The following is a 22,095-nucleotide window of genomic DNA, read 5'->3' on the forward strand; positions in this document are numbered from 1 at the left end:
ATCATAGTGCTCTATACGATGACAATGTGTTGGAAGGCGAGGCTGCATCCACACCATCTTCAAGGAGGTCTCCAACGCCGTAGCCGCCACCTCCAAGGAGGTCTCCAACGCCACTGCCACCACCTCCAAGGAGGTCTCCAACGCCTCCCCCGCCCCCGCCTACCAAGAAGCCAAGTACCAAGAGGCCAGCCCCGCAAACGAAGAACCAGTCCCCGCCGGCAAAGAAAGACACCGTGAAACCAAGGGCTATTCCCAAAATAATATCTGAACAGAAGAAAGAAGTAACTGATGCATATAAAAAAGATATGTCCAAATTCTATGACAAACTTAAAAAGAATCAAGAAGCAAGGAGAAACCGTACTTCTTCGTAGCTCCAGATATTCTAAGAAAAAAGGTGGCTTCTTACCAGCAACAACAGCGAGAATCTCGTAAGCCGTCCAAATCAACGTTAACGGACTATGACCGCACTCTCACCAAGTCAATTGAGGCAGCACAGAAAAAGAAGCGGGTAGGGAAAGGAGTTGCCCAACTCGGACAACAAGTGCACCAATTAGTCCCCCCGCTAGTTGTTGGTAATGAATATGGTTCGAATTTAGGATTAATGCATCAGGCAAACATACCTCCGGATGTCGATTTGGATCACCTTGGTGAATTTATTGATGAGACTGGTCTCGACCTTTACTAGATGTTGGGTGATGGAAACATTGAGAGTGCGGCGGAGGTTGATATTTGGAAGAAAAAATTTGTACTAGGCCAGAGTCTATACAACCCTCAAGCCTTATCTGATCTGGGGATGCAAATGTACCTGCTAAACAAGTGGTACATGCAGGCGTCTACCGGTGGAGACTTCTGCGTTGGTGTCAGAATTAGAGATGAACATTGGTTCCGTGGCGATGATGTTATGTATGTTGACTTTACAGAATTTCATCAACTATGCCACCTGACCTCTCTGGACAAAGTTATCATTAGTTGCTATTGCCTGTAAGTAATAATTCTTTCGATCTATTATTAAACTCATCATATGTGTGTATATGCATATAAATTATCCTAACAAGTACTATATATATATGCAGATTTACAATGACAGAGCTCAGAAAGGAAGGCTACAATGAAATTAGTTTTGTTGATCCCTATATAGTATTTAAAGACCCAGTTACTCCAAAGACTAATTGGAAGTCTGAGTCAGAGAGTAACCTCATGAACTTCTTAGTGAACCAACGCCACAAGAAGGATATACTCTTTCCCTACAACTTCAAGTGAGTGTTAATAATGTCGATCATCCTTAATGGCTCATATGTTGATTCTAGTTAATTAATGAGTGTTATGCGTTATATCCTATAAACACATGCAGCAATCACTGGATATTGATGGACATCGATCTGGTGAAAAGTCACTTGATAATCTATGATTCGATGAGAAAACCACAACAAGACTACCAAGATATGATAGATATTATCCAGAGGTAATTTCGGTATCTCTAGCAACTATATATACACACAAACATGATGATTAACTATATCTGATGACGTGGCAATTTTTTTATTGGGCAGTGTTTGGAAAACCTTTATTGAGAAGCAACACATGGAAAAATGCAAAGCGCCACTGAATGTAATCCCTTTGAAAGTAAGTCCCCTGAATCGCATCATTTTTATTAATTAAACATATAACTTTTACCAGATCACCAGATTGGATGACAAATCTTTTTCTCGTAAAGTGGTGTCTGAGGCAGGAACAGGAGAACAACTACTGTGGTTACTATGTTTGCAAGTTTATCAAGGTGGTCTCCCAAAGAACTCCTACAGAGAGACTCAAAGTACGTTAAAAATAAACTATATATTCATTTAATTATTATTATTGATTGTGTTACTATGTCTTTATATATATATATATCTTTTTTGTACATATATTAATTTATTTTCCTTTAATTCAAACCTGTAGGCTCGATGGTTGGAGGAAAAGGTCATACGGCAAGACCAAATCAAAGCAATTCAAGAGTCTATAGCCGGATTTTTTAATGAGCAGGTCATCGATTCCAAGGACGAGTTCTACTTCGACCCAACACTGCCATTGAAGCCAAGCTAGAGGATGAGAAAAAACTTGTTATATCACAACAACTGTAATGCAATCTTTTGTAATATATGCACATGAAATAATATAATGTAAAATACACATATGCATGCATGCATGTAAATATATATATGATGCATGCATGCATATATATATATATATATATATATATATATATATATATTTCTATGCTTGAATTGTGTAATTTAATACGTTTATTGTGCTTGAACCGAAACATACTATACGCGCGTATAAATGTATAATTAGCAGCGTACAATACGACTTCGAAAACCTATTTTGAAAAGAAAACAAAAAAATGAAAAGAAAAAAAAAAGAAAAAAACATTTAGTCCCAGTTCGTATTACCAACCGGACTAAAGGTGCCGGCCATCGTGGCATGTCAGGAGGCACCTTTAGTCCCGGTTGGTGTTACCCACCGGGACTAAAGGTCCTCCTTTAGTCCCGGTTCCTAACCCGGGACTAAAGGACCACCCTTTAGTCCCGGATACTTGCTCCCCGGTGGGGAACCGGGGCTAGAGAGGGTTCCCCACCGGAAGTAAAGCTCTGTTGTCTACCAGTGCATGTGATGCGTGTGGGAAGCACGAGGGGCGCGAGCACGGGGCGCGGGCAACGTTGAGGTGGTGCGGGGCCTGTGTGGGGGCACGAAATGTAGGCGTGGCGTGAGGCGTGCTGGCGGCGGTGTGCAGGCGCACGCACGCGGGAAACGAATCGCACGGACCACGGTACCGTTCGATGGATTGGTATCCATTGTACTTCCTAGCACCAGCAGTAGCCTGCATCTCTTGCAGTTTTTTCTTTTTTTTCACTTAACTTTGTAAATTTGATACTCCTCTGTACTAAATGAAAAGGCAGATTACCTACCATTGATGTTCAAAAAAGTTATCATAGATTTTTTATTAAATCTAAAATGTACATTCTAAAATCCTAGAATTCCAATTCCTAAAATCTCTCTAGATTCAAACTGAACCTAGAATTCCATGCCCAGGTGACTAGCGGGTAGCGATTTAAAAACCCCCGAAATACACGCACGGTAATGGATTTGCCGATGTGGCGACGTTCCCTGCCACAGGATAGCGGATAAGGATGGTGGTGGGCCCACCCGGGCCCGTTGGCCTCTCACCGGCCGCAGGCCCAACTGGTTGCTGACGCTTCCCCTCCCGCGATCCCGTGGGCCCGCCTCCCTCACTGGCTGCTTCCGGAATATCCCCCTTTCCTCCGTTCCCCGCCACTCAAAAACTTCCATCGCCATCGCGTCACAAGCTGGGGACGGACGCCTCCCCGCCCGACCAGCGCCGCCCTCACTTCGCCGCCGCCGCCGACGACGACGAGCATCCCATCCACCAGGTACCCCGACCCTTCCTTCCCCTTCCGTTCCTGCTGTGAGGTTGTCGGTGCTGGCGAGCCAACAACTCTGTCGATTTCTTTCTTTCTTTGTTTTATTTAGCACCACACATCCGATTGATTGATTGGAGCTGTGTCTGGCCGCCTGCTGTGACACGTAGTGACTGAAATTTCACACCAGGCGCTGCAAGCAACTGCAATGGCTGTGTACCAGCACTCCAAACGGGCAGCCAGGAGTTAGCTACAGCACAGACCCCCCGCTCACCACTCTAGGCGTATCTTGAATTCTTGATCTGGGTGGTGAGTGGCCTTTACAGTTACAGAAGCTTGTGCACGCATGGCTAGCAATATGTACGGCACCACGGTGGCATGTAGGATGTGCTACATGGATCAGTACGGGACGCCGGCGCCGCGCGACTTCACCTGTGCGGCCAAGAAATTGTTGGCCAGGAGGTGGGCGAACGGGTACCACCTCATCTCCAGGCTCTGTCAGTGGAAGCCCAGAGGCAGCAAGTCTGATAGTTCACTGCTCGGGCGCGGGGGCTGCGATGCTCGCTGCCACTCTTGTGGTTCTCATAACAGCTGCGAATGCGAAACGGAAGAGTGCGATGCTGCTGAAGAAGGTGGCGCCAGCCCTTACAGGTAAGCTTTAACTGCTGCCCTGCTTTTCTTCTACAGAATCAGTGTGTTTTCTATAAGAGGGAAAATCATGTAGTAATCTTCCTATGCTAGTAGATACTTTAGTCAGCAAGTTCAGTTTCAGAATATATTAAAGCCTTCTTTTCAGTAATGTTGTTTGGATTGGTGGTTATTGTCCCGGGGCCTTAGTACATTTATTTGTGGTAACTTGTACAATAATAATTGTTAAAACAGTTGAACTTTTTCTTAGTGGATCAGTGGAAAATTTGTAAGTGCCCTGTGCATCATGTAAGCCAGCTTTGGGGGTCATGTTCGCATTTAACAAACACCAACGCTTGGAATATTTTTTGGCACATACTTCACTTACGGGCCATCTATTCATCATTGGTTGTTATGCGTCTTTATTATTTGTCTAGTGATTACTGTTATATGCATTTAGGTTTGCATTTGCTAGAGTGTTTTCACTTGTGCATAGTAAAGTCTTCCCACAATATATTATCAGCCTAAATATGTCACCTGCTGTCAGGGTGCTTTGAGAAAACTTATTTTGACTTCAAATGTTTTCTCTGATGATAAAAGCATGGGCAGCCCCTACTTTCTCTTTTTCATTATATATTTTTTGAAATATTGAACATAGTTAGCTGACGATCTATTCTTTCTGCTTTAAAGCAAATTTCTATATATGCATTTTCTTTTAATATAGGCTACAATGGCATCATAAGGCTCAATGACTGTATGTGCAAAGGTGCACTGTTGTTTTTAGACTAGACATCTAACCATGAATGATTTCCAATTATCTTCCAATGTGTTTGTTGCAGAGATTTCAAGCAACATTCGAGGGGAAATCCTCAATTTTCAGATGATCAAGTTCCATCAAAGAAGAAGTCAGCCTATGCTAGTCAAGGGTTGGCTGAAGCCTGCAAATTTGTTTACAATGATGCTAAGTTTGTAAATGAAAGGGCTCAAAGTGACATTCTATTACTTTCACGGTACTCTTCTACTCCAAAGTAGAACCATATTCATATTGCTAAATTTGCTCCTTGATAAAAGCAAGTTATTGTTTGCATAACTGTTTATTTTGTTCTTATATCTGATCTACTTTGCATCCTAGTGGCATAACAAGGCTGAACAAACGTGCATGCCAGGATGCTGCTGTTTTGGGCCTGGGGTTTCTCAAGCTTGATGGTACATGCTCTCCTTTTGGGACAAATAAGCTCTTGATATAAAATTATTTATTATTTAAGCTTCATCTAAACTTATCTTGCATTACAGCTCGTGCACGAAAGGATACTCAAAAGATTGACCACACTGTGAAGGAGAGAGCAGCGCGCCTTAACCATTTTGCCAGAGTATGTATCTGTAAGATACTAAATTATTCATTTTTTTTTGTATTCTGTCTCCTTTTTACATCTATGTAAATAATCAGCATTTTCATGCCTATTCAGGCATTTAAGGAGCGAGCTCAGTCAGACTTGAAGAAAGCTGCAGACAAACATTGGAGTGATGGCGCTTTGGAGGTGTGAACTAGTAGTTCATATTATTTTACTTCAATTTGTTGGAACAATTGTAAGATCTGAGCAATAGTTTCCATTTTCACTGTAGAAAATTGCCAGTACTATTCATATCATATAGGAGTAGTACATCTTTTTTTTATCAATTATCAATGCCAGCGCCCTTTGTGTATTGCTGTTGAATTCATTCTAATCTAATGTATTATTGATTTGCAACCAGGCAGATCTGCGACGAGCTGACTTGGTTGTTAAACGACGTGCCATGGAAGATGCTCTCATGGCATTGAAGGTAGCTTTAACTACTTCCGTATCTAGCTCTGAAACTTGCAACGTCGAGTGTTCAAATAACCATCCTTAGATCTCTACTGTTTCCAATTTTTATTCTGGATATTCTAGCTCATTTTTATTATATGGCGGTTCGAATTTGTATAAAGGGGTGACTAATAGTGAAAGTGCTCATCTTTCTAAGAACTTATTTAGTTTGAACACCAAATCAATAGTTGCTATGCCTTTGACCCACCTGTTCATAGATACATTCCTCTTCCAAACATTCCCTATGGTGTGGTGGGCAATTTGGTGTGGCAATGTGTGGAAGGAAACCAAACATGCCTTACATAATCACACCGGGAAGTTATCTAATGCAACATCGAATGTCGTGTCTGATTTACCTACTAACTAAATAAAGCAGAATGGGAACTATGATTGTGTGGGAATTTTTCTTATGGCACTCTACACTTCTACATGCTCCCATCAACATAGAAGGTTCAGTGTTCTCTGATCCAACACAGTTTGCAGACGAATCAATATTTGCACATTGCTTTGTATACTAAAGAGGCTGCTTTTGTAATGAAAGACTTTCACATCTCTTGCCACAACAAAATTTGCTTCAAGTATAAATCTTGTGTTGTAGACGCTTTCATTGGGAAGCAATACAGCAGGAAGAAGAAGGCGCCAGCCTCTAGTGGCTAGTTTTAGGCCATAGTTATCTTTTCCTATAAGTTAGGATCTGGGAGCCAGTTTGTTAGTGAGTTTGTTAGTGTCCAGCCGGCCATTGGAAGATATAACAAAGGGCCGGCTGATTAGGGGAGTTAAGCAGAAATAGAGCCATCTCGTTCGGAGCCTCCCAGGGAGGGCGAACCTGCTCTACCGCTGCTGATTATCTCTAGATTTAGCCATTGCAATTATCTCCAGTTCATCAATAAAGTTCAACCAGATTACTAGCTCTATCATCTGGTATCAGAGACCTCTCGATCCTCTCGCCTGTCATGGGTGACGAACTCAAGACCACTCTGGATGCCATCCTCGCCGATCTCTCATCCATCAAGAACGAGGTGACGACGATCAAGGGCGACCATAGCCGTCTCAACGTGGCCGTCAACCGACTGCAATCGGACCACCACTCCTCCGGCGGCTTCCACAGTGGCAAGGACACGGAGCATGGCGCCCCTCCCCCACCACCCCCACGCGAGCACGGGAAGCACAAGCTCCGGTTTCCGTGCTACGACGGCAGCACCGATCCGGTCACATGGCTTCACAAGGCGGAGCAGTTTTTCCGCGCCGATCGCACGGCGGATGACGAGCGCGTGTGGCTCGCCTCCTTCTACATGGAAGGCGCTGCCCAGGACTGGTACTACCGCCTGGAGCAGAACCACGGCGCTCCAACGTGGCCGGATTTCGTCGACAAGATGCAGCGGGCGTTCGGGACGCCGGCGCGCAGCAACCCGCTTGGCGCCCTCATGAAGCTCCACCGCACAGGGACGGTCGAGGAGTACAAGGCGCAGTTCTTGCCCATGCTCGCGCGCTGCAGGCCGCTTCAGGAGCAGGACCAAATCGACATCTTCACCGGCGGCCTCCGCAATCCGCTACAAACGGACGTCGAGCTCCAACATCCGACCACGCTCGATGACGCCATGGCCCTCGCGCGGGCTTTCGAACGGCGCCTGGAGTTGGACGAGGACGAGGACTCCTCTACGAGCCACGTCCCCACCCGCACCAACCCTCCGATTCGGCCGCGCGCCCTGCCCGCGACTTCCGCACCGCACACGCCTCCTCCCGTGGCCAAAACTGTGCCGCAGACGTCGCCGGCTCCAACCAAAGGCCCACCTCCAACAGGCCCGCGCTTCAAGCGGCTGACATAGCAAGAGATGGCCCAACGCAGAGCAGAGGGCCTCTGCTTCAACTGTCCAGAAAAATTCACGAAGGACCATGCCTGCTTGATAACTATAAGCATTGCTCGTATAACATTTTTATTATAACTTCATATACTAGTATGTAATTTTACAAATTTCAATGCAGTTTGTTCAGGACATCCATGACATGATGGTGAACAGATTATATGAGCAGTAAGTTCTAGAGAGAAAGTTTGAAATGATAGTTTTGGACGAGCACATAGCTGCTTCATTACAGAGAACTACTTTTTACTTTTGATCTAGTACTTGCTCACTATGGATCACTTTGAATTAAGCTAAAATTTACTCATAGGCTTCCAAAGGACGGTTCATCTTCTCGTACCAATTCAACAGGGTTTATTTCACTTGAGAAGAATGGGAAGACTCTTGAACTGTTTCCTGGTGAAGTTTCTGCTGATCAAATTTATGCCATTGAGGTACTTTCTACATAACTTATTTAGCAGCAGTCTCAGTCCCTCTCCCTCCCCTCCCCCTTCCTCTCTCTCTCACTCATGGGCACAGTCTTATCATAGTGTTAACTTTTGCTTGATTTATCCTTCCTAGGAAGCATACCAGAGTATGGCATCTGCCTTTTCTGAAGCTGATGGTATTGACTACACAGATCCTGAGGAGGTGAGCCATTTTAAACTGATTCGATCTATGTCAAACCTCCTACCTTCATATTTGATGTCATACTTTTCTGTTTGTGAAGCTTGAATTGTTAGTAGCGACTCTAATTGACCTGGATGCCATGGATGGGAAAAGGAGTGTTTCCTTGATTGCTGAATGTTCAAGCTCTCCAGACGTTAATACTAGGTACATAGAGACTTCTTTCCTGCTGAAGTACCCATCAATCACTTGATTTCAACATAAAAGCTAATGTTTAAATACTGTACAATGATCATGTTGCCAAAAACCGAGTTTGGGTGCCAATTTCTTATTTTCAATGGCCCTAGTTCCCATTAGATTGGTTTATTTTATATTTTAATGCTTCTTATTTCAGGAAAGCAATACCTTAATTCCCTTGTTCTTATTTTGTAAAATTCAACAATACATTGGTACCACTATATTCCATTGATGAACATTATAAATTTCTACTCTTTGTAGGAAAGCCCTAGCTAACGCATTGGCAACAGCTCCATCTATGTGGACTCTTGGGAATGCTGGCATGGGTGCATTGCAGGTTTGAATTCATCTCTCCTTCCTACCTATCCAAAATGATAAAAGAAAAAGCATAAAAGGCTGTTTGACACTTCATATCTGAATTTCTATAGGCTGAATGTCTGAGGGCTTATTTGGTTTCTCACCCAGGCTTGCTATTGAGCAAAGAAGTCAATTTAATTTGGGCAAAGAGTCAAAGGCTCCTTTTTTTTTTTGGAGAGTCAAAATTGGTTCTCTAATAGAAAAGGATCATTTCTCCCACAAAAAATCTGGCAAGGGTAGACTAGGAAACGAATCATGGCTCTTAATCTCGAGAGTGCAGGCTATATTCCACAACTAAATGCCCACATGATTAAGAAATTTCATATTTCAACCATCCATGTTCCAGACCATACAAGCTGAACACATTTATGTTTGATTCTCACTTCATTTTCGGACTTGTGACACGAAGCTATATTTCTTTGGTAAGGTTGTTGCAATTTCTCTCCTTTTGGTTGCAGAGATTGGCTCAAGATCCCAATTATGCTGTAGCTAGGGCTGCATCAAGCGCCATTGATGAACTCAAGAAGCAGTGGGAACTTGAAGAAGGTGACAGTCTGAGGTTTGTAATGAATCAGAATTTGGCTTCCGAGGATGCTGATGGTGACAATTCAGCAGCAGATGATGACACATGAGGTGTAAACAAGTTGAAAGATTCCAATTTCGATGACAATGCACCAATGCATTAGAAATCATCATGGCCAGCACATGCTGTGTGGCTGTGTGGCATGCGGGTTGGTGCCGTGCTCCCTGGCGCCCATGTCAGCGCTAGCGTAGGTTCAAAACGGACGAAACATACGTCCGTTTTTCTACAATTGACCTGCCGTGTCCGTATTTTCAGAAAAAAAAAATCCAAAAACAGGACGGGAGCTGGGTCGGAAGTGTCCGGGACCGGGACTGAAACGGGCGAGGCTTCATCCCGCCCGTTTTTCTGGGATCCCGTATTTAGACAGAAATATCCCGTATTTGATCCGTATTTATTAAATCCGGGATGATCCGAAGCGACAAGTCCCCAGAGGCTCAATAGCTAGAAAGCCCACGTCTGCAGCCCAATAACGCAAACCCGTATGCAGTGTCCCCATCCGGCCCGGCCTGCTGCCTTGCGCTCAAGCTGTAGCGGCCTGCTGATGTGTGCATGCGGGCGCATGGCATGCTTCGTGCGCTCCAGAAGTGCTGCTTGCCTTCTTGTGGTCAATAACAACTTAGACAGTGCAGTACAGGCACAGCAGTAGTGCATGCACTTGTACGAGAGCACGATTGATAAATGAGAAGGATGATTTTTATATTTGCGCTGGTGTTGCTGCACTCCAGAATTGTGTGGTTGCTTACTTTGTGCTGGTTTTAGAATGTCATGATCATGATATGAGATTGTGATTCCGGCTTAAGTTCCTGGTTTCCGCCTGTTTCCGTCATCTTTCCGCTCATATTTGCCCGTTTGTGAATACCCGTATATTCCGATCCCGGTACCGTTTCCAGTGATGAAATGTAGAAATGGAAACAAGAAGAGGTTCGGTCCATTTCCGTCCGTTTTCAACCAAGAGTGCCCAACTACCTCCCCGTACACACTTCCTCCTACAATGACACAACCAACGTTTTTCTCTCTATGTAACGAAAATGGACCCTAGATCCGTTTACTTTGAATTTTGGTGTTTGATAACCATCACAACCAAATTGGACTAATGAATTTGCAAGTAATTGTTTTGTAGTTCAATAGGGTGCAAGACGTGACTTGAACGAAGGCGACATGATGATCCCACGATCAACACCATAAGCAAGACCCTAGAAGCACAAGACAAGACCTAAGATATCAAGCAAAGTCCAAGCACGAAGATGGGAACCAAGCCAGACACAAGATCGTGAAGAAACGAGCTCGACAAAGGTGACCGGACGCTACCATATGAGGACCGGACGTGTCCGATCAGTTGCTCGGCAACAGCAGCAGCGACCGGACACTGAGCAAGGCAGTGACCGGACACACGGACTTCACTTTTCATCGTCAACGGCAATGCTCTCAGTGTGACCGGACGCGACGGCAGGACGACTGGACGCACCAAGAAGTAGTGTCCGATCATGTCCAGAAAGGTTCCAGAGCGACGCTAGCGCGACCGGACGCGTTCGATCGAGTGAGACCGGACTCGGCCCAGAGTCCGATCAACACGCGCTCCAACGGTCGGTAGGACTGGACGCGTCCGATCGGGACGTGATCAGCGTCCGATCACTAGCAAAAAGTTGGGTCTCAGGTCCAATGGCTAGTTCTCACTTGTGGGGCTATAAATAGACTCCCCCAACCGGCCATTTGAGGGGTGGAGAGCTGAGAAAATATACCAAGGTTGTTGATACACCACTTTAGTGATCTCCACTTACATAGTGTTTAGTGAGACATTCAGTGATTAGCGTAGGTGCTTTGTGAAGTGCTTAGGTTAGTTAGACCACCGCTTATGCGCTTGCTCTAGGTTTAGGCCTAGTGTTTAGTGAGGATTGCACACCTCTTACCACTCGGTGCTTGTGCGCACTGTTGTTGTACATCGGAGGGGCTTGTAGTCTTGCGAGATCACACCAACCGTGTTTGTGGTGTTGCCGCCATCGTGTACCGAAGGGAACAAGGCCCACGGCGGTTCGGCTAGAAGCTTGATAGTGAAGATGGCGGGGAGCGGTCCAGGAGAGGTTTGCCGAAAGGCACACCGGAGACCCACTTGTGCGTGGGGAAGGCCCGAGGCTATCCACGGAGTTACCCGACACTGAGCTTGGCCCTTGCGAGGGGCTCCAACGAGAACTAGGGGGAAGCTTGCACGCTTCTCGATACCTCGGTAAAGATACCGGAGTTATCGACGGGAGTTTGCATATCTCTACCTTACTCTTTAGCTTTCGTATTTACATTGCAATCTTGGTTTGTGCTTTACTGTCCTAGCTTAGTGATAGGTTAGTTGATAGGTTTGGAACCTTGGTTGCATAACTCCTTTTTGCGGTAGAGATAGCAACACACTAGCAAAACCGTAGTTGCACATTTGGATAGTTTACTTTCCTACATAGGTTTTGACTAGATGAAATTAGAGGCCTTAGTTAGAAGTAGAATTTTAAGTTGCCTAATTCACCCCCCTCTTAGGCGTCACGGTCCCTTACAAGTGGTATCGGAGCCGGTTGGCTCAATTTGGACCTTTGGCTTCACCGTCGTTGAGCCAACATTATTTAGAGTGGTTGGAATGGATACCTCTAGGCCTTCACACTTTGACGACACTAACTTCCCCTACTATAAATCTTGAATGACTTATCACCTTGAGGCGGTAGATTTGGGTGTTTGGAGAGTCACTCGTGACGGGATGAAACCCATTAAGAATCCCGATAAACCCACAAAGAGTGAAGAAAAAGAAATTCATTTCAATGCTAGAGCTAAAAATTGCTTGTTTGAATCTTTTAGCATGTATGTGTTTAACCAAGTGTTCAATTTAAATACGGCACATGAAATTTGGTTAAAACTCCAAGAGCTCCATGATGGCACAACTAATGTCCGTGAGCAAAAACATTGTCTAGCTAAACAAAATTATGATTCCTTTAAAATGAATGATAATGAGCTTGTTCGTGATATGTATTCTCGTTTGAATCTAATTATCAATGAGCTCCATTCAATAGGATTAACGAAGCTAGATGATGTGGACATCATGAGGAAGATCATCTCCATGCTACCATAAAAGAAATATACAAGCATCATCACCATCCTTCAAAATATGGAGGACTTGAGCACCATGACCTCGGCCATAGTCATTGGTAAGATAGTGGCATTTGAAATGTCACGGAAGATGGGTCAAGAAGAAGCCTCATCGTCAAGCAAAGGCAAAGCTCTCACATGTAGTGAGAAAAAGAAGATAAAGGGCAAGTAAGTTGAGACAAGCTCAAGCTCAAGCTCCTCAAGTGAAAATGTAGAAGAAGAAGAAGAAGAAGAAGAAGAAGAAGAAGAAGAAGAAGAAGAAGAAGAAGAAGAAGAAGAAGATGATGATGATGATGATGATGACGACGATGACAATGTTGATGATGGTGATGATGATGTAGATTCAAGTGATGATGATCAATCTTCCTCCTCCACCTCCGACCTTGATGAAGAATCAATCAAACTTATCAACAAGGTGGAGAAGATGATCGAAAGGCTCAATGTGAAGGGTGTGCCCATCCAAATTCAAGATTTCATCTTCACCAATTAAAGAAATGAGCAAAGAAAGAAAGGATGCTATGGATGCGGCGAGTTGGGGCACTTTGTGGAAGTTTGTCCAAACAAGCCCACACCCAAGACAAAGAAGAAGGCATGCAAGGACAAAGCCCTCACATCAATAAGGTCATGGAATGATTCTTCAAGTGAAGAAGAAGACCATCACAAGAGGAGAGGGTACAAGCACTCATCATCAAACACTTCACGAGTGTGCCTTATGGCACGAGGTAACAAAAAGTCTATCCCTAGTGATAGTGACAATAATAGTGATAGTGATGATGAGCTACCTTCTTATGAGCAACTTGTGCAAGAATATCTTAAATATGCTAACAGTTGCACTAGTCAACAAAAGAAGTTAAAAATATTGCAAGAAAAGCTAGATAGTTCAAAAGAAGCATATAAAACCTTGCTCGAACAATATGAGACATTTGTTAATCTCAATATTGAACTATCTACTAAAATTGAGCAACTTGAGGCTAGTGTAACAACAAATGCATGCACAATCAATGATGAGCAACTTGTAAAGAAAAATGAAAAATTAAAAGAAAAGTTAGCTAGCTCACAAGATGCTTATAAAAATTTGCTTGCTAAAATGGAAACCATGTGCAAACATTGTGATGAGCTAACTAATAAAGTTGCTAATCTTAAAGCCGTCGGTACAACCCTCACCAAGGCACCTAAAAAGAAAAATTCTATCTTTGACATGCCTAAAAAGGATGCTTCTACTTCTTATAATGATTTATGTTTAGACTCACCCTTGTGCAACCAAGTTTGTGTTGAGAAAGTTGTTGTAGATACATGCACACAAGAGGTCGCAATGGAGAATGAGAAACTCAAGCAAGAAATGGCTCGCCTTACAAAGGACTTGACTCAAGTAAAAGACAAAACGGAGCAAGCCCAACATCATTAAGATAACACCGTTAAGGGAGTGAAGAAGCTTGATGAAGGACAAACCGTATTTTGCTACGTGTGCCACAATGAAGGCCACAAGTCCTATGAGTGCAAGGTGAAGAATGGGGGAGGAGCTATGAAGAAAGAGAAAAACAAAAAGGAAACAAGCAAGCTCTTCAACACCTACACCAACAAGGTGGACAAAAAGGCCTCCACACCTTACCTCTTGAAGAAGAAGAAAAATGACAAGGTGGTGGCCATCAAGGTGCACAAGCAAGCCAACAATGGGGCCAAACGCATTTGGGTGCCAAGGAGATCATTTACAACATGAAGAGCACCATGAAGGTTTGGATCCCGAAAGGGAAGTGAGAAGTTCGATGGACTTCAGGGAATTTGGAGACTTGGCAAAGTATGAGTGCATTTCATATGGTGCATCATTATGGACAAGGTAATTGCCAAGTGGGTTAGTGAATACTGTGGACCCAAATTTCCCTTCCCATGTTAGGTAACTAGATTTAATTTCTTGCAATCTCAATTAGCATCTAGTTCCTTTTCATGCCTAGGTTTGCATTAGCATGTTTAATCTTTTATCTTGCATACACTAGGTATATCTTATGTTAGGCTTGCTCGGTCTCACTCTTAACCCTTGGAGCAAACCTACATGGTTTAAATTGTTTAGGAGCACGGCACATAGCTTGTTTTACAATTGTTCATCAAATATGTGCCAAAGTCCAAATTGTAGATAATTTCTCCCGAATATCACTTTCGAATGTGATGTCATCTTTCAAGTGGTATTTTGTATTCTAAAATCAATGTGCATGTCTCCTATAAGTATTCCATACTTGTGTGCATAAATTTAGGGGGAGGTTACTCTACAAGTTGGATGCTTTGAGACTAACACCTTTTCAAGCTTATCATGTGTGTAGTAGTCTCATTGCAAGGAAAATAGAGTCCCCGGAGTTAAGCATCAAACTTCAAATATCAACCACCTATTGTGAGTGGTATAAATCAAATTGGTTTCCACATGTGGTATTTCTAAATCGATATCATCATGTTGATTTCACTTTGGTATTTATATGCTTTCTCCATGTATTATATAGATTAAACTCCCTTGAGCATTAATTTGACAATTATGCATAAACTACATTCTCCATCATTTGTATGCATATATTTAGGGGGAGCTTAGTCTATGAAATGTGAGAGTCAAATTTTGTGACCTATTCCACTCCACATATAAAAGATTACAAAGTTTGACCATCCCTTGTGCTACTAATGTCTTTCTTTTTGGTGTTTGATTCCAAAGGGAGAGAATTTGTAGGACCAAAAGCAAGCCCGATCATAATAATTTACAAGTGGTAATGGTCTGAGAAAGGGAGGATAGTGGATTATGGAGTTAGGGGGAGGCTTAAATCCATAATGCCACATGGGGACATTTGCAAGGGCAAGATAAGTTTCCAAAGATGTTTACATGTGGTATCTTTTAGCATCATATAACCTTGCCCTTTGCATTGCATCCTAGCAAGTAAATAGTTTTTAAATTCTAAAATTTTTGTTATTTACTTGCTTTGGTCGTGTTGTCATCAATCACCAAAAATGGGGAGATTAGTAAGGAAAATAGGACCCTAGGCCCATTTACTTTGGATTTTGGTGTTTGATGACGAACACAACCAAATTGGACTAATGAATTTGCAAGTAATTGTTTTGTAGTTCAATAGGGTGCAAGACATGACTTGGACTGAAAGCGACATGATGATACCACAATCAACACCATAAGCAAGACCCTAGAAGCACAAGATAAGACCCAAGATATCAAGCAAAGTCCAAGCACGAAGATAGGGACCAAGCGGACTCAAGATCACGAAGAAATGAGCTCGGCAGAGGTGACCGGATGCGGCCCTTTGAGGACTAGACGCGTCCAATCAGTTGCTTGGCAATAGCAGACGTCAGCAGCGGCGACCGGACGCTGAGCGAGGCAGGGACCGGACACACGAACTTCACTGTTCGTCGTCAATGGCAATGCACTCAGCATGACTGGACGCGACGGCAGGACGACCAGACACACCAAGAAGTAGCATCCGATCATGTCCAGAAAGGTTCTAGAGCGGCGCCAGCGCGACAGGACGCATCCGATCGAGTGAGACCGGACTTGGCCCAGAGTCCGATCAACGCGCGCTCCAACAAAATACCGGAGTCATCGACGGGAGTTTGCATATCTCTACCTTACTCTTTAGCTTTCGTATTTACATTGCAATCTTGGTTTGCGCTTTACTGTCCTAGCTTAGTGATAGGTTAGTTGATAGGTTTGGAACCTTGGTTGCAAAACTCCTTTCTGCGGTAGAGATAGCAACACACTAGCAAAACCGTAGTTGCACATTTGGATAGTTTACTTTCCTGCATAGGTTTTGACTAGATGAAATTAGAGGCCTTCGTTAGAAGTAGAATTTTAAGTTGCCTAATTCACCCCCCTTTTAGGCATCACGGTCCCTTACAAGTGGTATCGGAGCCGGTTGGCTCAATTTGGACCTTTGGCTTCACCGTCCTCGAGCCGACGCTATTTAGAGTGGTTGGAATGGATACCTCTAGGCCTTCACACTTTGATGGCACTAACTTCCCCTACTATAAAGCTAGAATGGCTTGTCACCTTGAGGCGGTAGATTTGGGTGTTTGGAGAGTCACTCGTGATGGGATAAAACCCATTAAGAATCCCGATAAACCCACAAAGAGTGAAGAAAAAGAAATTCATTTCAATGCTAGAGCTAAAAATTGCTTGTTTGAATCTTTTAGCATGGATGTGTTTAACCAAGTGTTCACTTTAAATATGGCACATGAAATTTGGTTAAAACTCCAAGAGCTCTATGACGGCACAACTAATGTCCGTGATCAAAAACATTGTCTAGCTAAACAAAATTATGATTCCTTTAAAATGAATGATGATGAGCTTGTTCGTGATATGTATTCTCGTTTGAATCTAATTATCAATGAGCTCCATTCAATAGGATTAACGAAGCTAGATGGTGCGGACATCGTGAGGAAGATCATCTCCATGCTACCACAAAAGAAATATGCAAGCATCATCACCATCCTTCACAATATGGAGGACTTGAGCACCATGACCCCGGCCATAGTCATTGGCAAGATAGTGGCATTTGAAATATCACGGAAGATGGGTTAAGAAGAAGCCTCGTCATCAAGCAAAGGCAAAGCTCTCGCATGTAGTGAGAAAAAGAAGATGAAGGGCAAGCAAGTTGAGACAAGCTCAAGCTCAAGCTCAAGCTCCTCAAGTGAAAATGTAGAAGAAGAAGAAGAAGAATATGATGATGATGATGATGATGATGATGATTCAAGTGATGATGATCAATCTTCCTCCTGCACCTCCGACCTTGATGAAGAATCAATCAAACTTATCAACAAGGTGGAGAAGATGATCGAAAGGCTCAATGTCAAGGTTGTGCCCATCCAAATTCAAGATTTCATCTTCACCAATCAAAGAAATGAGCAAAGAAAGAAAGGATGCTATGGATGCGGTGAGTTGGGGCACTTTGTGGAAGTTTGTCCAAACAAGCCCACACCCAAGACAAAGAAGAAGGCATGCAAGGACAAAGCCCTCACATCAATAAGGTCATGGAATGATTCTTCAAGTGAAGAAGAAGACCATCACAAGAGGAGAGGGTACAAGCACTCATCATCAAACACTTCACGAGTGTGCCTTATGGCACGAGGTAACAAAAAGTCTATCCCTAGTGATAGTGACAATAATAGTGATAGTGATGATGAGCTACCTTCTTATGAGCAACTTGTGCAAGAATATCTTAAATATGCTAACAGTTGCACTAGTCAACAAAAGAAGTTAAAAATATTGCAAGAAAAGCTAGATAGTTCAAAAGAAGCATATAAAACCTTGCTCGAACAATATGAGACATTTGTTAATCTCAATATTGAACTATCTACTAAAATTGAGCAACTTGAGGCTAGTGTAACAACAAATGCATGCACAATCAATGATGAGCAACTTGTAAAGAAAAATGAAAAATTAAAAGAAAAGTTAGCTAGCTCACAAGATGCTTATAAAAATTTGCTTGCTAAAATGGAAACCATGTGCAAACATTGTGATGAGCTAACTAATAAAGTTGCTAATCTTGAAGCTGTCGGTACAACCCTCACCAAGGCACCTAAAAAGAAAAATTCTATCTTTGACATGCCTAAAAAGGATGCTTCTACTTCTTATAATGATTTATGTTTAGACTCACCCTTGTGCAACCAAGTTTGTGTTGAGAAAGTTGTTGTAGATACATGCACACAAGAGGTCGCAATGGAGAATGAGAAACTCAAGCAAGAAATGGCTCGCCTTACAAAGGACTTGACTCAAGTAAAAGACAAAACGGAGCAAGCCCAACATCATTAAGATAACACCGTTAAGGGAGTGAAGAAGCTTGATGAAGGACAAACCATATTTTGCTACGTGTGCCACAATGAAGGCCACAAGTCCTATGAGTGCAAGGTGAAGAATGGGGGAGGAGCTATGAAGAAAGAGAAAAACAAAAAGGAAACAAGCAAGCTCTTCAACACCTACACCAACAAGGTGGACAAAAAGGCCTCCACACCTTATATCTTGAAGAAGAAGAAAAATGACAAGGTGGTGGCCATCAAGGTGCACAAGCAAGCCAACAATGGGGCCAACCGCATTTGGGTGCCAAGGAGATCATTTACAACATGAAGAGCACCATGAAGGTTTGGATCCCGAAAGGGAAGTGAGAAGTTCGATGGACTTCAGGGAATTTGGAGACTTGGCAAAGTATGAGTGCATTTCATATGGTGCATCATTATGGACAAGGTAATTGCCAAGTGGGTTAGTGAATACTGTGGACCCAAATTTCCCTTCCCATGTTAGGTAACTAGATTTAATTTCTTGCAATCTCAATTAGCATCTAGTTCCTTTTCATGCCTAGGTTTGCATTAGCATGTTTAATCTTTTATCTTGCATACACTAGGTATATCTTATGTTAGGCTTGCTCGGTCTCACTCTTAACCCTTGGAGCAAACCTACATGGTTTAAATTGTTTAGGAGCACGGCACATAGCTTGTTTTACAATTGTTCATCAAATATGTGCCAAAGTCCAAATTGTAGATAATTTCTCCCGAATATCACTTTCGAATGTGATGTCATCTTTCAAGTGGTATTTTGTATTCTAAAATCAATGTGCATGTCTCCTATAAGTATTCCATACTTGTGTGCATAAATTTAGGGGGAGGTTACTCTACAAGTTGGATGCTTTGAGACTAACACCTTTTCAAGCTTATCATGTGTGTAGTAGTCTCATTGCAAGGAAAATAGAGTCCCCGGAGTTAAGCATCAAACTTCAAATATCAACCACCTATTGTGAGTGGTATAAATCAAATTGGTTTCCACATGTGGTATTTCTAAATCGATATCATCATGTTGATTTCACTTTGGTATTTATATGCTTTCTCCATGTATTATATAGATTAAACTCCCTTGAGCATTAATTTGACAATTATGCATAAACTACATTCTCCATCATTTGTATGCATATATTTAGGGGGAGCTTAGTCTATGAAATGTGAGAGTCAAATTTTGTGACCTATTCCACTCCACATATAAAAGATTACAAAGTTTGACCATCCCTTGTGCTACTAATGTCTTTCTTTTTGGTGTTTGATTCCAAAGGGAGAGAATTTGTAGGACCAAAAGCAAGCCCGATCATAATAATTTACAAGTGGTAATGGTCTGAGAAAGGGAGGATAGTGGATTATGGAGTTAGGGGGAGGCTTAAATCCATAATGCCACATGGGGACATTTGCAAGGGCAAGATAAGTTTCCAAAGATGTTTACATGTGGTATCTTTTAGCATCATATAACCTTGCCCTTTGCATTGCATCCTAGCAAGTAAATAGTTTTTAAATTCTAAAATTTTTGTTATTTACTTGCTTTGGTCGTGTTGTCATCAATCACCAAAAATGGGGAGATTGTAAGAAAAATGGACCCTAGGCCCATTTACTTTGGATTTTGGTGTTTGATGACCAACACAACCAAATTGGACTAATGAATTTGCAAGTAATTGTTTTGTAGTTCAATAGGGTGCAAGACATGACTTGGACGAAAGCGACATGATGATACCACAATCAACACCATAAGCAAGACCCTAGAAGCACAAGATAAGACCCAAGATATCAAGCAAAGTCCAAGCACGAAGATAGGGACCAAGCGGACTCAAGATCACGAAGAAATGAGCTCGGCAGAGGTGACCGGATGCGGCCCTTTGAGGACTAGACGCGTCCAATCAGTTGCTTGGCAATAGCAGACGTCAGCAGCGGCGACCGGACGCTGAGCGAGGCAGGGACCGGACACACGAACTTCACTGTTCGTCGTCAATGGCAATGCACTCAGCATGACTGGACGCGACGGCAGGACGACCAGACACACCAAGAAGTAGCATCCGATCATGTCCAGAAAGGTTCTAGAGCGGCGCCAGCGCGACAGGACGCATCCGATCGAGTGAGACCGGACTTGGCCCAGAGTCCGATCAACGCGCGCTCCAACAAAATACCGGAGTCATCGACGGGAGTTTGCATATCTCTACCTTACTCTTTAGCTTTCGTATTTACATTGCAATCTTGGTTTGCGCTTTACTGTCCTAGCTTAGTGATAGGTTAGTTGATAGGTTTGGAACCTTGGTTGCAAAACTCCTTTCTGCGGTAGAGATAGCAACACACTAGCAAAACCGTAGTTGCACATTTGGATAGTTTACTTTCCTGCATAGGTTTTGACTAGATGAAATTAGAGGCCTTCGTTAGAAGTAGAATTTTAAGTTGCCTAATTCACCCCCCTTTTAGGCATCACGGTCCCTTACAAGTGGTATCGGAGCCGGTTGGCTCAATTTGGACCTTTGGCTTCACCGTCCTCGAGCCGACGCTATTTAGAGTGGTTGGAATGGATACCTCTAGGCCTTCACACTTTGATGGCACTAACTTCCCCTACTATAAAGCTAGAATGGCTTGTCACCTTGAGGCGGTAGATTTGGGTGTTTGGAGAGTCACTCGTGATGGGATAAAACCCATTAAGAATCCCGATAAACCCACAAAGAGTGAAGAAAAAGAAATTCATTTCAATGCTAGAGCTAAAAATTGCTTGTTTGAATCTTTTAGCATGGATGTGTTTAACCAAGTGTTCACTTTAAATATGGCACATGAAATTTGGTTAAAACTCCAAGAGCTCTATGACGGCACAACTAATGTCCGTGATCAAAAACATTGTCTAGCTAAACAAAATTATGATTCCTTTAAAATGAATGATGATGAGCTTGTTCGTGATATGTATTCTCGTTTGAATCTAATTATCAATGAGCTCCATTCAATAGGATTAACGAAGCTAGATGGTGCGGACATCGTGAGGAAGATCATCTCCATGCTACCACAAAAGAAATATGCAAGCATCATCACCATCCTTCACAATATGGAGGACTTGAGCACCATGACCCCGGCCATAGTCATTGGCAAGATAGTGGCATTTGAAATATCACGGAAGATGGGTTAAGAAGAAGCCTCGTCATCAAGCAAAGGCAAAGCTCTCGCATGTAGTGAGAAAAAGAAGATGAAGGGCAAGCAAGTTGAGACAAGCTCAAGCTCAAGCTCAAGCTCCTCAAGTGAAAATGTAGAAGAAGAAGAAGAAGAATATGATGATGATGATGATGATGATGATGATTCAAGTGATGATGATCAATCTTCCTCCTGCACCTCCGACCTTGATGAAGAATCAATCAAACTTATCAACAAGGTGGAGAAGATGATCGAAAGGCTCAATGTCAAGGTTGTGCCCATCCAAATTCAAGATTTCATCTTCACCAATCAAAGAAATGAGCAAAGAAAGAAAGGATGCTATGGATGCGGTGAGTTGGGGCACTTTGTGGAAGTTTGTCCAAACAAGCCCACACCCAAGACAAAGAAGAAGGCATGCAAGGACAAAGCCCTCACATCAATAAGGTCATGGAATGATTCTTCAAGTGAAGAAGAAGACCATCACAAGAGGAGAGGGTACAAGCACT

At 42.9% G+C, this 22,095-nt stretch overlaps 1 protein-coding gene across 3 annotated transcripts; it reads left to right on the forward strand.

Annotated features, from left to right (window-relative positions):
• Window positions 1–3,290: 3,290 nt before the first annotated feature.
• Window positions 3,291–9,641, forward strand: LOC136484288 (senescence-associated protein OSA15, chloroplastic-like). Of its 3 annotated transcripts, none has more exons than XM_066481534.1 (13): window positions 3,291–3,431; window positions 3,590–4,070; window positions 4,886–5,056; window positions 5,179–5,252; window positions 5,340–5,416; window positions 5,513–5,584; window positions 5,799–5,867; window positions 7,874–7,920; window positions 8,060–8,183; window positions 8,311–8,379; window positions 8,459–8,562; window positions 8,854–8,929; window positions 9,408–9,641. In XM_066481534.1, exons 2-13 carry the CDS (start codon window positions 3,766–3,768, stop codon window positions 9,579–9,581), a joined length of 1,362 nt encoding a protein of 453 aa, XP_066337631.1. In that variant the 5' UTR covers window positions 3,291–3,431; window positions 3,590–3,765; the 3' UTR covers window positions 9,582–9,641. The 3 variants fall into 3 exon arrangements, with proteins under 3 accessions (XP_066337631.1, XP_066337633.1, XP_066337632.1); XM_066481536.1 differs by having other exon boundaries at window positions 3,294–3,431; window positions 3,610–4,070; XM_066481535.1 differs by having other exon boundaries at window positions 3,412–3,431; window positions 3,532–4,070.
• The last annotated feature ends 12,454 nt before the right edge of the window (window positions 9,642–22,095 follow it).

Source organism: Miscanthus floridulus, chromosome 9 (genome assembly GCF_019320115.1).
Source record: "Miscanthus floridulus cultivar M001 chromosome 9, ASM1932011v1, whole genome shotgun sequence".
Lineage (NCBI taxonomy): Eukaryota > Viridiplantae > Streptophyta > Magnoliopsida > Poales > Poaceae > Miscanthus > Miscanthus floridulus.

Excerpts from the sequence above, each read along its gene's own strand:
- LOC136484288 (XM_066481534.1), top strand. The coding sequence starts at position 3,766 with ATGGCTAGCAATATGTACGGCACCACGGTGGCATGTAGGATGTGCTAC. Across the intron at positions 5,417-5,512 it reads GCCTTAACCATTTTGCCAGA|GCATTTAAGGAGCGAGCTCA; the intron begins GTATGTATCTGT and ends ATGCCTATTCAG. Across the intron at positions 5,868-7,873 it reads ATGCTCTCATGGCATTGAAG|TTTGTTCAGGACATCCATGA; the intron begins GTAGCTTTAACT and ends ATTTCAATGCAG.